Here is an 18,229-nt window from a genome sequence, read left to right on the forward strand (position 1 = left end):
GTCAGTTGGGTTGAGGGTGGAGAGGGAGCCTATCTGTAGCGCAAACCTGCTGAAGTCTGGATTATATGTGGGTAAAATATCTGGAATGGGTGACATTGACAAGTATAGTTGTATTTATTCGCTACTTTAGTAATGGGTAACAGTTAATTTTATATCTTGAAATATAAGCGGTTTCTGAGACAATTCTAACAAACATGCTGCTTAATTTCTCATTTTGAATGTGTCATTGTTGTAGTATATGTTCCCGCTCCTTAGGCCGGGGTCACACTTGCGAGTGCAATGCGAGAAACTCGCGCGAGTCTCTTGCATCAATACCCAACACTGCCGCCGGCACTCAGGACGGGAGCGTGCGGCTACATAGAAATACATGCAGCTGAACGCTCTGGTCCCGAGTGCCGGCAGCAGTGCTAGGTATTGATGCGCGGGTTTCTCACATTGCACACGCAAGTGTGACCCTGACCTTACTCTAACATTCCACTAAAAAATGATGAAGCTAGCAGACTGGCCAGATATCCCTTTAATAATTGTAGGAGACTTTACAATATATGTAATCCATTTAGAGTCAAATTTCCTGCAAGAGAGAATTCAGAGAGGTCTAGGTTGTCTCAGAGGTGGAGGCTTAACCCATTTTGGCGTAAAATTATCGACTGTAAAAATTTCAGGGGGAAACTATCGGCATTTTTTTCTATTAATTTGGGATCAGCATACATAAGCTGCTATGAAGGCCTTCTTGAAAAGTCTGCTAAGGACAACTCACAAAAGAAAGGAGTATACCTGGGAAAGAGAGTTCCGGGATATTGAATTGCTGTTTATTCAAAATAATAGCCCTGAAAATCCATCACAGTGGAAGGAATAGCAAAAACAGATCCAGGCATTCCAACTAGAACAGGCCGATAATAAATGTATGTTATTAAAACAATATTTAGAATTGAGAGTCCTCAGTGGTTGATACCTTTTAATAGCTAACTGAAAAGATGGTAACAAATTGCAAGCTTTCGAGACTACTCAGGATGCGAATCTTTCATGGCCAAGCTTGAAAGCGACTTTTTGTCCTCATGTCCCATCAGGTCTCTGGCCTACTACCGCTACATTGATGATATTTTAATCATCAGGACGGAGTCTGAGCCACAGCTGAAGACGTTCCATGAACAGTTTAATCAATTTCATCCCACCATGAACTTAACACTCAACTACTCCAGCACTGAAATTAACTTTTTGGACACCATCATTAAGCTGCAGAGCAATGAAATAGAGACATCACTGTATCAGAAGCCAATCTACCGCCCAACATACCGTATATACTCGAGTATAAGCCGACCCGAGTATAAGCCGACCCCCCTAATTTTGCCACAAAAAACTGGGAAAACTTATTGACTCGAGTATAAGCCTAGGGTGGAAATGCAGCATTTACCGGTGAATTTCAAAAATAAAAATAGATCATTATTTCCCCATAGCTGTGCCATATAGTGCTCTGCACCGTTCATATTTCCCCATAGGTGTGAACCATATAGTGCTCTGCACCGTTCATTGTGCCCCCTAGCTGTGCCATATACGGTGCTCTGCACCGTTCACTGTGCCCCATAGCTGTGCCATATACGGTGCTCTGCACCGTTCACTGTGCCCCATAGCTGTGCTGTGCCATATACGGTGCTCTGCACCGTTCACTGTGCCCCATACATAGCTGTGCTGTGCCATATACGGTGCTCTGCACCGTTCACTGTGCCCCATAGCTGTGCTGTGCCATATACGGTGCTCTGCACCGTTCACTGTGCCCCATAGCTGTGCTGTGCCATATACGGTGCTCTGCACCGTTCACTGTGCCCCATACATAGCTGTGCTGTGCCATATACGGTGCTCTGCACCGTTCACTGTGCCCCATAGCTGTGCTGTGCCATATACGGTGCTCTGCACCGTTCACTGTGCCCCATAGCTGTGCTGTGCCATATACGGTGCTCTGCACCGTTCACTGTGCCCCATACATAGCTGTGCTGTGCCATATACGGTGCTCTGCACCGTTCACTGTGCCCCATAGCTGTGCTGTGCCATATACGGTGCTCTGCACCGTTCACTGTGCCCCATAGCTGTGCTGTGCCATATACGGTGCTCTGCACCGTTCACTGTACCCCATAGCTGTGCTGTGCCATATACGGTGCTCTGCACCGTTCACTGTGCCCCATAGATGTGCCATATACGGTGCTCTGCACCGTTCACTGTGCCCCATAGATGTTCCACATAAATTTGTGCCGCCGCTGCCGCAATAAAGAAAAAAAAACACATACTCACCTCCCTTGATTGCAGCTCCCGGCGTCTCGTTCCGGCGCCTCCATCTTCCCGGCGTCTCTGGTCTCTGACTGATCAGGCAGTGGGCGCCGCGCACACTATATGCGTCATCGCGCCCTCTGCCTGAACAGTCAGAGAGCAGAGACGCCGGGAAGATGGAGGCGCCGGCCGGGAAGATGGATCGGCGCCCGGCGGCTGGAACGTGGACAGGTGAATATGCTATACTCACCTAGTCCTGGCGATCCTCGCGCTGTCCCCTCCTGTCTTCGGTGCCGCAGCTTCTTTCTCTATCAGCGGTCACCGGCACCGCTGATTAGAGAAATGAATAAGCGGCTCCGCCCCTATGGGAGGTGGAGCCGCTTATTCATTTCTGTAATGAGCGGTCCCACGTGACCGCTGAAGAGAGGAAGAAACTGCAGCACAGAAGCCCGTGGGACGGCAGGGACAGCGCGAGGATCGCTGGGACTAGGTAAGTATACCTCAGCGCCCTCACCCCCTCACCTGCCGACCCCACCGCTACCGTGACTCGAGTATAAGCCGAGGGGGGCACTTTCAGCCCAAAAATTTGGGCTGAAAATCTCGGCTTATACTCGAGTATATACGGTACCTTAAGTGGGACAGTTTCCATCCAAAACACACAAAAAACTCTATTGTCTACAGCCAAGCCATCAGATACAATCGTGGATAGGGATGAACACCTTGGTCGCCTCAGAAAGACTTTTTTGAATCAGGGCTACTATCCAAGAACAATTCAAAACCAAATTACAAGAGCAACTAGAATATCAAGGAATCACCTGCTACATTACAAAGCTAAAGAAGAAAATAATCGGGTGCCTCTAGTAGTCACCTACAATCCAAGTCTGGAGGTGCTAAGGGGAGCTGCACGGAAATTACCACCTTTACTACAAAAAGATGCCAGCTTACAATCCATTTTTCCAGACCCCCACTACTGTGTTTTAGGCAGCCCCAAAATCTATGAAGTATCATTGTCAGAAGCTCCCTGTACTCTCAAACAGCTGCAGGAACCTTTCCTTGCAACCAGAAAAAATGTAAAACCTATCCATTTATGACCACGGACAAGATAAAGATCCCCAATTCACATCAGGACTACACTCCCAGGTACTTTCAGCTGCATCACATCTAATGTGGTGTACCTAATTATTTGTACTAAATGTCCAACTGGGGGTCTGTATGTAGGGGAGACAGGGCAAAAACTGAGAACAAGGATGAACTCTCATCGCCACTCAATAAGAGAAAAAAGAATAGATCTATCTGTGGCAAAAAAAATGTTGTCTCCCTGATCACAGCACCATGGTCATGAGATTACTTGTATTAAAGGGTAATTTCAAATCTCAGAGAGACAGAAGAGTCTGGGAATATAAACTGATGACGACCTTTGACACACTCAGTGCAGGAATGAATGTGTCGCATGGATTTATGTCTTTTTACATCAATTAAAGGGAACCTGTCACCCCCAAAATCGATGGTGAGGTAAGCTCACCGTCATCAGGGGCTTATCTACAGCAATCTGTAATGCTGTAGATAAGCCGCCGATGTTACCTGAAAGAGGAGAAAAAGAGGTTAGATTATACTCACCCAGGGGCGATCCCGCTCCGATGGGTGTCTCAGGTCCGGAACAGCGCCTCCCATCTTCATTCCATGACGTCCTCTTCTGGTCTTCACGCCCTGTTGAGGGCAGAGCAAAGTACTGCAGTGTGCAGGTGCCGTAAAGGTCAGAGAGGCCCGGCGCCTGCGCATTGCAGTACTTTGCTCTGCCCTCAACAGGGCAAAGTATGCCTGCGCCGGAGCCGTGGCGTGAAGACCAGAAGAGGATGTCATGGAATGAAGATGGGAGGCGCCGGAGCAGACCTGAGACACCCATTTGACCGGACCGCAGCGGGACCGCCCCGGGTGAGTATAATCTAACTTCTTTTTCAGGTTACATCGCGGGCTTATCTACAGCATTACAGAATGCTGTAGATAAGCCCCTGATGACAGTGAGCTTACCTCACCATCGATTTTGGGAGTGACAGGTTCCCTTTAAGGAATTTGCTCCTCAGGCCGTGTGGGGGGCATCATAACACAGAACCAGACCCCAATAAGAGGAAAATAAAACATTCACACTCCTTATCTATGAACTGTTCCAATATTTGAGGTCACAGCTGTCTATCACTCTCACATAATCGTAGGTCTGCTTCACATCACCTGTCTTATCTATGGCATTTTTTCTGGGCTGTACTGTATTGTGCATAAATATGTGATTCTTCAGAATTTGTATTAGTCTTTGCCTGATGAAGGGACCTGAGTAGCCTCGAAAGCTTGCAATTTGTTACCATCTTTTTCAGTTAGCCATTAAAAGGTATCAACCACTGAGGACTCTCAATTCTAAATACAGTATTTTTCTATCTACTGGCTAACACGGTACCAAGATATATATCTTTCCTATGTTATTAAAACAGCAATTCTATGAGAAGGGAGAAACTACGGGTCGGTTACTTGCAAAGATGGCCAAGGCCCTAAAAGAAGATGCTTTTATATGTCAATAGAGGGATATAGAGGGCAATAGTGCCGATAGAACCCTGGATATACTAAAGGTCTTGTATAGCTTCTATTCTAATCTATATTTGTCTAAGGTAAATCTATATTTGTCTAAGGTCAATTACTTGCAAGATATTTATCGGATTACCTCAGAAATAACTCTCCCTTGTCTGGAGAATAAAGATAGAGGTTTTTTAGATTACCGTAACCAACTTCCTTGAAAGAAGTTACCGTAATCAGGTTGTTGGAAAAATGGCTAATGATAAGGCCCCCGGATCAGATGGCCTTCCAATAGAAATGTATAAACAATTTGAGGAAGAAATATTACCGAACTACATTGATTAATAATGCATTTTTATCACGGGTATTCTCAAAGTCGTTATATGAGGCAGTAATAGTTGTTCTGCCTAAGGAAAGAAAAGATAGAGAACTGCCTGATTCTTACAGATCTATCTCATTGCTGACAACAGATGTTAAGATTTTGGCTAAAATTCTGGTCTCCCAACTAAGTACAGTTATTGAATCAGTAATTCATCCAGACCAGGATGGCTTTATGCCCTCTAAGTCAACTGCCATAAAACTACATATAATATAATAAAAAGGATTTGTAGACCCATAATGCATCCTAAAATAGCAAAAGGTGATGGTGACCACTATGAGAATCCAATTAAGGCTAATACCGCCACTTTTTTTCTAATAAAATGAATTAAATGGGCTTGAGGGGAGCAAATGATGATGAATTGTGGTTGTCGGACGGGGATAGTAAATGATGATGTGTTGAGGTGGGGATAATAATGATGAATTGGGGATTGGGACAGCAAATGATGAATTTAGGGTGAAGGACAGGCGACAGCAAATGATGACTTGAGGGTGGGGGATGGGAAGAGCAAATAATGATGAACTGAGGCCAGGGTACAGCAAATTATGATGAATTGAGGGTGGGGGGAGCATATTATAATGAATTGAGGCACCTGGAGCCTTCCTGAAGCTCCACGGAAAAGTTGTCCAAGGGAGTCCCTCTGCTTCTTCTGTGATGCGCTGGTGACGGCGCACACACAATGTCATTGCATACGCGCCAACATGTACTTACGCCACTCGCCATGACATCAGAAGCAGAGGGCCTGCAAGGAATCGTATGAGAGGTAATTATGAAAAACTTTTTTTTTTTTTTAAATAAAATTAATTGAATTGAGTGTGGCGGAGAGCAAATGATGCTGTATCGAGGATGAGGGAGACCAAATGATGATGAATTGAGGGTGGGGGTGCGAGAGAGGACATGACATAATGAATTGGAGTGGAGAGGGACATGTAAATATAATGAATCGGGGAGCAGGAGGTATAGAGTGGGGGGGGGTGCTGAGGATGCATGAGTGTGACTGATAATGAATTGGGGGAACCTATACTAATTAATTTATATATTTATTGGCTGAGAAATGTGGATATTTATAATTATTTGGGGCATAGTGGTGGATTACAATTTATATTTGTAATGGTGAGTTGCATAATAACTAATTATATATTAATGGTGGGTGCATGTCTGTATTCAGCTGCGTAGTGTAGAAGTTTGGGGGAAAAGTGGGGAATATGCTCTGGAAGTGGAGAGATGAGTCCTGGCTTGAAGAAGGGATGAAATTCTGCGCTTGATGAAGAAAAGCAAAGATGTAGGACTTCAACTAAAGAAGTCACCGATGAGTCAGTGTATTACCTGTACACTCACACTATATACTGTATATTATATACAAAGCTCCTGTACATGTCACCGGTGATAACGATACTACCTGTACATTGACACTATAAACAGAGCTCCTGTGTATAATGTCACTGGTGATCACTGTATTATCTGTATGCTGACACTATATACAGAGCTTGTATGTATAATTTCACTAGTGATCAATCTATTACATGTAAACTGACAGTATATACAGAGCTCTTGTTTATAATGTCACTGGTGACCCCTGTATTCCCTGTACACTGACACTATATACAGAGTTCCTGTGTATAATGTCACTGGTGATCACTGTATTACCTGTACAATATACAGCACAGACCAAAAGTTTGCACACACCTTCTCATTTAAAGATTTTTCTGTATTTTCATGACTAAGAAAATGTGTACATTCACATTAAAGGCATCAAAACTATGAATTAACACATGTGGAATTATATATTTAACAAAAAAGTGTGAAGCAACTGAAATTATGTCTTATATTCTAGGTTCTTCAAAGTAGCCACCTTTTGCTTTGATGGCTGCTTTGCACACTCTTGGCATTCTCTTGATGAGCTTCAAGAGGTAGTCACCGGGAATGGTTTTCACTTCACAGGTGTGCCCTGTCAGGTTTAATAAGTGGGATTTCTTGCCTTATAAATGGTGTTGGGACCATCACTAGTGTTGTGCAGAAGTCTGGTGGATGCACAGCTGATAGTCCTACTGAATAGACTGTTAGAATTAGTATTATGGCAAGAAAAAAGCAGCTAAGTAAAGAAAAACGAGTGGCCATCATTACTTTAAGAAATGAAGGTCAGTCAGTCCGAAAAATTGGGCAAACTTTGAAAGTGTCCCCAAGTGCAGTGGCAAGAACCATCAAGCGGTACAAAGAAACTGGCTCACATGAGGACCGCCCCAGGAAAGGAAGACCAAGAGTCACCTCTGCTTCTGATTATAAGTTTATCCGAGTCACCAGCCTCTGAAATTGCAGGTTAACAGCAGCTCAGATTAGAGACTGGGTCAATGCCACACAAAGTTCTAGCAGCAGACACATCTCTACAACAACTGTTAAGAGGAGACTTTGTACAGCAGGCCTTCATGGTAAAATAGGTGCTAGGAAACCACTGCTAAGGACAGGCAACAAGCAGAAGAGACTTGTTTGGGCTAAAGAACACAAGGAATAGACATTAGACCAGTGGAAATCTGTGCTTTGGTCTGATGAGTCCAAATTTGAGATCTTTGGTTCCAACCACCGTGTCTTTGTGCGAAGCAGAAAAGGTGAACGGATGGACTCTACATGCCTGGATCCCACTGTGAAGCATGGAGGAGGAGGTGTGATGGTGTGGGGGAGCTTTTCTGGTGACACTGTTTGGGAATTATTCAAAATTGAAGGCATACTGAACCAGCATGGCTACCACAGCATCTTCAAGCGGCATGCTATTCCATCCAGTTTGCATTTAGTTGGACCATCATTAATTTTTCAACAGGACAATCACCCGAAACACACCTCCAGGCTGTGTAAGGGCTATTTGACCAAGAAGGAGAGTGATGGGGTGCTACGCCAGATGACCTGGCCTCCACAGTCACCAGACCTGAACCTAATCGAGATTGTTTGAGGTGAGCTGAACCGCAGAGTGAAGGCGAAATGGCCAACAAGTGCTAAGCATCTCTGGGAACTCCTTCAAGATTGTTGGAAGACCATTCCCGGTGACTACCTCTTGAAGCTCCTCAAGAGAATGCCAAGAGTGAGCAAAGCAGTCATCAAAGCAAAAGGTGGCTACTTTGAAGAACCTAGAATATAAGACATAACAAAAATAGTGTGAAACCACCGAAATTAAGTATATAATTCCACGTGTTAATTCATAGTTTTGATGCCTTCAGTGTGAATTGTTATGTCCTGGTAGTAAGGACAATAATGGACCTGGTGGTTAAGAGCACACGGAATGACCTGATAGTTACTAATAATACAGGACGAGCTCTGAGACGTGGGAACTCTGCTGACCGCAATCCCTAATCCTATCACACACACTAGAAATAGCCGTGGATTGCTCCTAACGCTCCCTATGCAACTCGACACAGCCTAAGAAACTAGCTAGCCCTAGAGAAAGAAAAATAAAGCCTACCTTGCCTCAGAGAAATTCCCCAAAGGAAAAGGCAGCCCCCCACATATAATGACTGTGAGTAAAGATGAAAATTACAAACACAGAGATGAAATAGATTTAGCAAAGTGAGGCCCGACTTACTGAACAGACAGAGGATAGGAAAGGTAACTCTGCGGTCAGCACAAAAAACTACAAAAAGACCACGCAGAGGGCGCAAAAAGACCCTCCGCACCGACTCACGGTGCGGAGGCGCTCCCTCTGCGTCCCAGAGCTTCCAGCAAGCAAGACAAAATCAAAACAGCAAGCTGGACAGAAAAATAGCAAACCAGAGAAAAGCAAACAGAAACTTAGCTTCTGCTGGGAAGACAGGTCACAAGAACGATCCAGGAGAGAACAAGACCAATACTGGAACATTGACAGGTGGCATGGAGCAATGATCTAAGTGGAGTTAAATAGAGCAGCCAGCTAACGAATTAACCTCGTCACCTGTGGAAGGAAACTCAGAAGCAGCAGCTCCACTCACAACCACCAGAGGAAGCCCATGGACAGAACCAGCCGAAGTACCATTCATGACCACAGGAGGGAGATTGACAACAGAATTCACAACAGTGAATGTACAATTTTCATAGTCATGAAAATACAGAAAAATCTTTAAATGAGAAAGTGTGTCCAAACTTTTATTCTGTACTGTACACTGTATACAGAGCTTCTGTATATAATGGCACTAGTGATCCCTTTATTATTGGTACACAATATACAGAGCTCTTGTGTATAATGTCACTGGTGATCCTTGTATTACCTGTAGACTACACACAATATGCAGAGCTCCTGTGTGTAAGGGCACTTATGGTTGGTAATATTAGTATTGTGGATTTTTTTTATTAATGATAAGTATTGTAGTATTCGGTCACTATGTGGCGGTATTAAGTGGTCGGGTCATGATATAGCAGTATTTGATCCTTGTATGTGATATTATTCGGTTACTATGTGGTGGCAATATGTGATCTGGTCATGGTGTGACGGTATTTGTCCCATGTATGTGGTATTATTGATCATTTAAAAAAAATGTATGTGACACATTCCCTTAAAGCAGGAGTCCCCAACATGTAGCTCGGGAGCCACATGTGGCTCGCGGTCCCATGAATTGTGGCTCGCAGCTGTCTGTAAGCTTGGTGCATTAGCTCCAGTTGAAGCAAACAATTATGAAGAGCACATCTGAATATGGTGAATTTTGTGAGCAGTCCTGTACAGAAGAGCAGATCTGGATGCACCTATACTGGTCTTAAGGGTTTTGAGATGATTTAAGTATGGTACGCTGGAGACAATATGACACCACCTGTCAGAGGAGGTGTTTGAAGCTGGATGTGACAGTGTCTTGGGAGTGCTTTATAGGAGAATACTGAATGAGGGTATTGTAGGAATCAATGGATCTTTGTATACTGCTTTGGGGTGATTATTTTTTGTGGAAAAGCTTTGGATACCATTATTGTGAAGGGGGCGGGAGCTGAATGTGGCTCGCGACCCTCTCTCAGAGCTGAATGTGGCTCTCAAGGTCAGAAACGTTGGGGACCTCTGCCTTAAAGAAAAATAAAGAAAAATATACCTAAAAAGAATATTGGATATATTTTAAGAAATGTTTAACAGGTTAGAGTAGAGTAGGGCCCGGCCAAAAGAGTCTACCTTGTCGTGGTGGCAGATTTAAAGAAATCTTTTGAACAAAACAAAAGCTGCTGGCTATGTATGTGATATAGTGTTCGATGGAAACTCTTAATGTGTGATTGGTGAAGACGTGGTGCAGAAGTGAAGGTTTCCAAGAGTGGGCAGTGGGATTGTGGAGGTGGAGCTGGGGAGGAGCCTGGGCGGAGTCTCAAGGGGGCCTAACATTTTTCTAGCATGGGGTTCTGAAATTCCTGGCTGTAGTTAAATCCAGGTGGGAGAGGGATAAGGGACAAATTACTTCAATGGAGTGGGATGATATTTTAGGGTCTTCAGGGAAAGATCACAAATATTTCTCATACAGAGTATATAGAACTCCAAAAGTACTACACAGGATGGGCCTCAGGACAGATAATTGTTGCCCACGTTGTAGGGAAGATGGAGCAGACTTGGTCTGTATGTTCTGGACCTGCGCTCACCTGGTTGGGTTGTGGGAGGAGGAGGATAGATTGATTCTCGAGGTCTTTAAAATTACAATTTCTCTTAGGCTATGTACACACGTTGTGGATTAGCCTCTGGAATTTTTCGTGCGGATTCTGCATCTCTTGGCAGAAAACGCAGGTGCGGATTTGATGCGTTTTTTATGTGGATTTTGTGTGGATTTCTTAGTTTTTACCCCTGCGGATTTCTATAATGGAATGGGTACAAAAACACTGCAGATCCACACAAAAGAAGTGACATGGTCTTTCTTTGTAATCCCAAGCGTTTCCGGGCGGAATTTTCCGCACCATTAGCACAGAAATTTTGTTTTCATTGATTTACATTGTACTGTAAATCACTTGTGGATCTGCAGCATTTCTGCACAGAAAAATGCGCCGGATCCGCACGAAATCCGCAACGTGTGCACATAGCCTTAGCCCTAAAGTGTGTGTGCGTTGGGCTATGTGTGAGATAATGGGAATTCATTCCCACGACAACTGGCTATAGCCAAAATACTGTATCAATCCAGAAAGACCATAGCTATCCACTGGTTGGCAAGAATTGCTCAGCCAGCGGGAGAGGCTATGAGTTGCTTAAAGGGAACCTGTCACCTGAATTTGGCGGGACCGGTTTTCGGTCATATGGGCGGAGTTTTCAGGTGTTTGATTCACCCTTTCCTTACCCGCTGGCTGCATGCTGGCCGCAACTTGCCTTGCGCAGGCGTGTACTACGGAGGACAAAGAATGAACTTCAATCCAATATTGCGGCCAGCATGCAGCCAGCGGGTAAGGAAAGGGTGAATCAAACACCTGAAAACTCTGCCCATATGGCCGAAAACCGGTCCGGCCAAATTCCGGTGACAGGTTACCTTTAAATACCACCATTCTGATGGAAAAAATACACAATAAAAGAGGGGCCATTGTGAAATTTGGTAAACAGTGGGGGGAATGAATTAAATGTCCAGGGGTGGTGTCTGAGGCATTGGCAAGAGATGGCACATTAATTTAATTCTTCTTTAAAAGCGACTTAATATTTCAGATAAGAAACACCCTAGCGTATGGTTCTCATAAGAGGTGAGACAGGGAAGAGGAAGATTGGGCATTGCATTATTGTCATTAACAATGATTGATACAAAATTATACTCAATTTCTTGGGAAAATGTTGTGTAATTTAATTAATTTTCAACAACCATTTTGTAAGGTGTAAAAATGTTTTTGATTAAAAAAAAACCCACACCTGCATGGAGTGATCAATAGTTGCCAATTTCACTGGTAAAATTGAGGTAATAGCTGCTAACCCATGTGCCATTGGTCACCACCTGTAGGCATGGTTTCAACGTGGAGTGCTGGCTTCTCTGTATCCTGTTAGGACATGCTATTTAGAATTTTCCTAAACTCATCTAGCTCAGGGGTGCACAGTTGTTTTTTTATTATGTCCTCATTATGGCACTGACTTTTTACATATAGTCTACCTACAGAAAGGAAGACAGGTAGATCCAACATTACTGTCTCCACTTGTTATTGTCACTGTTGCTCCATCTACATTATTATCTCGGCTACATTTTGATATTTACGTGTTTTTTACAAATTACAGTGACAAGGTTTCTATATTTGCTTTTTTCTTATTAGGATGATTAAAAAAAAAACTTTGACGTGGTGACTGCATTATACAGAGCAAGACAAAAAATGTGCATTTTCTCCCATATGAAATTAACCATAAATCCTGTTATTCGAGTCTAATGTAACAGAGATTTGACATTAGCTGCAGTAATGTCATTTATTACCATAGAAATAAACTAACACAAATCACAATACAGCAACAAGCTGAACACAGATGAGAACAAACATTGGTAAAAAAAAAAAGCAGAATTTATAAATGCCTTTCAGAAAACCTATAAAACCTTTATTATTATTCACAAACTTGATTTACTTGGATTTTCTGAAATAGTCCTAATGGTGCACTCACATGGGCTGATAATCGGTGAAGAGGTTTTTTAAGAAAGGTCATTCCCAATCATCAGCCAGTGCACAAATGCATCCTATGGACTCGCTCACAACATGGTTTTAATCGGTTCCAGTGCGATCCAATATGCAGAGCTCCTGTGTATAAGGGCACTTATGGTTGGTAATATTAGTATTGTGTTTTTTTTTATTAATGATAAGCATTGTAGTATTTGGTCACTATGTGGCAGTATTATGTGGTCGGGTCATGATATAGCAGTATTTGATCCTTGTATGTGATATTATTCGGTTACTATGTGGTGGCAATATGTGATCTGGTCATGGTGTGACGGTATTTCTCCCTTGTATGTGGTATTATTGATCATTTTAAAAAAAATGTATGTGACACATTCCCTTAAAGAAAAATAAAGAAAAATATACCTAAAAAGAGAAGGTGATGAAATTTTGTAATCTACTTTCTCCTCAGAGTGTGCTCAGATTCTCTCATTCTAGAGAATCGGATCACACTATGCTATCACAATTCTCTTGAATGAGAGAATCTACTGCCGTGTGCCCCTGACCTATGAATGGGAAAATTGGTAGTTCGATTACTTTTTATTGTGGCATAAAACACAGGGCGATGTGCTGCCAAGAACATGCATGCTGCAGAGGTAGTTTTGTCTCCATACTACTTGTGCCGGCCATGTTAACAAGCAAATTAATGGGAGCCATTCAACTTTTATATAGTCAAACACTGCTTGTTTATTGGCTGCAAACGACTTGTGCAAATGAGCCTTAAGCCTATGTAGAGGTACAGGAAACTGAAGAAAGCGGACCTGAAGAAACTATTCCATGCAGGCAATCGAAATAAAGGGAGAATTTTATTTTTATACATGCAAACAACTTAAAGGGATTTTCCACTTTCAGAAAAGTGGACTCCACCAGATCAGATAGTAGTAAAGAAAGCAAATAGAGAGAGTATTCACCCTCTCTTGGTCTCTATGTATTTTGACTGCAGCGGTGACGTCATGATTACAGCCTGCATCACTGCTGCAGCCAATCACTGAGCTTAAAGGCTCGAGCCACCGACAACAGCAGAGTTGCGGAGCTCAGTGAATGGTTGCGTGCTGTCGTAGGACTTCACCACTGCAGCCAAAACACAGACACCGGAGCAGTCACGGGGAGCCGATGCTGGACCGAGGGACGGTGAGCACTAAGGCTGCCGTCACACTAGCAGTACTTGGTCAGTATTTTACATCAGTATTTGTAAGCCAAAACCAGGAGTGGGTGATAAATGCAGAAGTGGTGCATATGTTTCTATTATACTTTTCCTCTAGTTGTTCCACTCCTGGTTTTGGCTTACAAATACTGATGTAAAATACTGACCAAATACTGCTAGTGTGACGGCAGCCTAACTCTGAGTTTTTATTAGTATCTGACCGATTGGCATCCACTTTTCTAAAAGTGGAAAACCCATTTAAAGCAAAAAATTTTGAACCTATAAAACATCCTCATATTGATTTAAAGGGATGGTGATCACATATGATACAACTAATAATGGTTCTCCATTGCAAATTTGATACATTAGCAAAATTTACAAACTTTCAGCTATTTGCAATAAACCAATCAAATGAGAGCAATATAAATAGATGACACAAGCAATATAACAAGTGGTTTCATATTCAAAACAATAATAATATCAAAATAAGTTCAACATGCACTTCAATTTTACCGTATTCACAATGAAGACCGAAGAACCCGGGCAGGCAATGACAGGTGTTGTTTCCATCAGCACAGCGCCCCCCATTCCTACAGGCACAGCCATCGGACAAATCTGGGGCAAACTCATGAGAGAGGGCAGATCACTAGAGTGTCATCATAGACAAAGTGAAGCGTCACTTTTCATTAACAGTGGCTATAACAAAGAGCACATGTAAAATCTAATATAGTTGTAATATAACTTTACTACTAATTTTTTTTCTGTTTTCATTAATTTTCTTGTTCATTTTTTGCGTTATGCTGTAAAGAAAAAAATGTGTTACTCTAAGGAGACCATCAACAAGTAATCTGGCTGCAGTTCATGAATCGTATAGCTTTTCTAATTTTTTTTTAAGAAGTATACATGTGCTTATAAGTAGTGGTATATGGGAGCTTATGAGAAGGGGTACACATGTGCTCATGACTAGGGGCTTATTTGTAGGGGTTATGTGTGTTGTAGGGATTCACGCTCTCAGGTAGGCAGTAGATAGCGTTCACACAGGCACTGGATTCTTGGGTCAAACAATGTGACGTTTATTTCCACTGGTTGGACATTACCAAAACAAGACCATAAACACAAAATCACTAGTCTTGTCCAGACGCTAACTAAACAGAACAGACCCTGGCTCCTCACACACTGATGCGCTAATTCCAGTCTGGTCAAAACACAACAGCTATTGTCACCAGCAACCAGTGATACTGGCAGATTGGTGCACATGGCCTGTGCAGTCTCTTCTCAGAGAGATTCTGTCTTCTTGAATCCAATCCTGTCTGGTCAGTTTCCCGCAGCAGACTGACTGAAGTCAATACCTAGCCTGGATGTATACAGAGCTAGCCAGGGGCAAATAATCAAAGCTTATAGAGCTATGATTTAAGCCTAACCTACCCTGGATAAATGCAGAGCTAGCCAGGTGCAAACAATCAGCGCCTGTAGAGCTAGGATTTAAGCCTAGCCTACCTAGCCTGGGTATATGCAGAGCTAGCCAGGGGCAAATAAAGCCTATAGAGCTAGGATTTAAGTCTAGCCTACCTAGCCTGAGTATATGCAGAGCTAGCCAGGGGCAAATAATGAAAGCCTACAGAGCTAGGATTTAAGCTTAACCTACCTAGCCTGGATATATGCAGAGCTAGCCAGGTGCAAACAATCAACGCCTGTAGAGCTATGATTTAAGCCTAGCCTACCTGGCTTTGCTACAGTGCTAGGGGCATACATACATGTATTTATGGGTAGGGGTATGTATGTGCTTATGAGATCGATTATACGTGTACGTGAACTTATGAGTAGGGAAATACATGTGCTTATGAGTAGTGGTATATGTGAACTTATGACAAGGGGTATACATGTGCTCATGAGTAAGGATACATGTTTGCTGATGAGGAGTATACATGTGATAATAAGTATGGGTGTACATGTGCTTATGAGATTGACTATACATAAACTTATGACTTTGGTTATAAATGTGCTCATGAGCAGATGTAAACCATCCATAGCAACATACCACGTGGAGCCTGAGACCTGAATTTCAACCGTATCTGCATCTTCAGGATGCAGATACAGTTGAAAACAATGGTGGAGAAAAGAACCGATGGCTTCCTCTTTTGACATTCATCCTGTGTGTCTGAGGCTCAACTCATCAGACACAATGACGTTAATAGATTGAGCCTGCTGCATGAAGCCTAAGATCGCATGCCGCACAAAGTGGTGTAGTGAATTATGGGAATGCAGATTGGTGAGTAGTTTCTTTACAGTTTGTTTTAAATATTATTTTGACTGTCAGTACTTGTGCAGGCTGTGGGGGCATCATAGTGTGTGCGTGGGGATATGGGCCATCATATTGTGTGTAGTAGAGCTGCGTGGTCCATCATACTGCGCATAAGGGGGCTGTGGTGCTATCATGCCGTGTATAGGGGGGCTATGCGGGCATTATACTGTGTGGGGAGCTATGGGGCCATCACAAGTATATAAGGGGCTGTTGGGCCATCATACAGCTGATAGTAAGCTTGTGGGCCATCACACTGTACATGCAAGGGCTGCAGGGCCAGCATACTGTGTGTGGGTTATGATGCCATCACATCATAATGTGGATCATACACCATGTAGCCATCAAACTGTATGTGGGGGACTGTGTGGTCATTATACTGTGTGTATGGAGTTGTGGGGGGCACCATGTTGTGTGAGTGGTCTAGTGGTGGCATCATACTTTGGATGCCAACGGTGGGGACATTATATTGGGTGAAAAGGGTATCGTAGAAAGTGAAAATGCTAATGGAAGTCAATAGTGGCACAATTGTAAATGCTGCATCATGTGTCCTTCTCAGTCTATAAAAGATGGGAGGTGTTAGGAGTCGAGTTTCCTCTGCTGCACAGGGGGAATCTCGATCCGTCTCCGCTGCGGTCTCCCATTCTTCTCCAGCCGCAGTGGAGTCTGCTCAGCAGGGACGTCGATCCCAGCGTCTCGCTCAGTCTGACTCTGTGCGAAGAGTTACTGCTGCTTTTCCTGCTTCTGCCATTGAAGCCAGTGCTGGGCAGCGGCGAGTGGACGTTTCTGGATCTAAGTCCTGCTTTTCTCTGTCTGAGCATGCCCAGGGCAGGATCTCCCGTTGGAGATCGAGGGTCACATGCTCAGGTACTGCAGCACATCCCATTGGTCCTTTTGGCAGGTCCTGAAAGGGCAAAACTTCTGTAGCTGTTTCCTGTGCTGTAGCTATATAAACTGTGCATGACCGCACGGCCATGCGCTAGTATTGTCTTGTAAATATGTGTGTGTGTTGTGAGTGAAAGTCGCTCTTTAAATAACCCTCCTTATTGAATGATTGTTCGCGGAAGGTGTATGTTTGCTATCTAGCGCCCGACTTATCCAACAGCACGTAACACACATTACAGCTACCAATTGCTGTGTCCGCCTGTACGGCGCCGTGCGCTTGCTCTGCGCTTTCCTGACCCAAGCCTGGGTGGTTAGTGGCGTCCGTCAGTGCGGCACCGCACGCACTCTTGTGCCTTTATATTATTATTTAGTTTCCTTACACACCCAGTTGCGGTGTTGTGCCAGCAAGTGTCTAATCGGACTTCAATCCTAGTTGGGGTTGAGTTCGCTGACTTCTTGCTCGCACTCTATGTGCGGTACCGCGGTCCTGTGACGCAACAGGATCGCTTCCTTCACGCAGGGTGAAGTTAACTCGTGCGTGTATGCTTATAGTACCGCCATATAGTCCGTCTTACTAGCAGCAGGGTTTTTACCTGCACGGTGGACCTCGGACTGCGAACGCACCTAGTTCCATTAGATCTTGTACTTGGTGCGTTCCGCCAGTCCTTAACATAATACTAGCGCCAAGGTCTGGCTAGTAAATGATGGATGATCAGCGTTCACAGCGGTACATCCAGCAGCTGGAGGGAAGGTTGGCGGCTCTTGAGCGTTCAACCTCAGCTGTGGATGTCACTGCTGTCGCTGTTCAGGCTGCTAGTGTTGCTGCAGCCACCTTGTCCACTGCCGCTCCTGTCCCGACTCTAACTCGCCTCCCGCTTCCAGAGAAATTCTCTGGTGACAGTAAGTCTTGTAGGGGTTTCGTGAGTCAGTGCTCTATCCATCTCGAGCTTCTGGCCTCTCGTTTCCCTACAGAGCGGGCTAAGGTGGGATTTATAGTGTCTCTTCTATCGGACAGGGCGTTGCAGTGGGCTACGCCGCTATGGGAGCGTAGCGATCATGTGGTGCAGAGTGCTCCGTTGTTTCTGAGCACTCTGAAACAGGTCTTTTTAGGACCTCGTGCCACCCA

General features: G+C 43.9%; 1 protein-coding gene across 7 annotated transcripts in view; it reads right to left on the bottom strand.

Moving 5' to 3' along the window:
- Positions 1 to 18,229, bottom strand: part of SNED1 (sushi, nidogen and EGF like domains 1) — a 335,409-nt gene that overhangs the window by 82,762 nt on the left and 234,418 nt on the right. For 6 of the 7 annotated variants that reach the window (XM_069727726.1, XM_069727731.1, XM_069727729.1 and 3 more), the window contains one exon: positions 14,433 to 14,534. The exons of the other annotated variant lie outside the window; for it this stretch is intronic. In XM_069727726.1, the coding sequence (XP_069583827.1) occupies positions 14,433 to 14,534 (102 nt within the window). The remainder of the gene's footprint in view (positions 1 to 14,432; positions 14,535 to 18,229) is intronic. 7 annotated transcript variants of the gene reach the window in all.

This window comes from Ranitomeya imitator, chromosome 5, assembly GCF_032444005.1.
Source record: "Ranitomeya imitator isolate aRanImi1 chromosome 5, aRanImi1.pri, whole genome shotgun sequence".
NCBI lineage: Eukaryota > Metazoa > Chordata > Amphibia > Anura > Dendrobatidae > Ranitomeya > Ranitomeya imitator.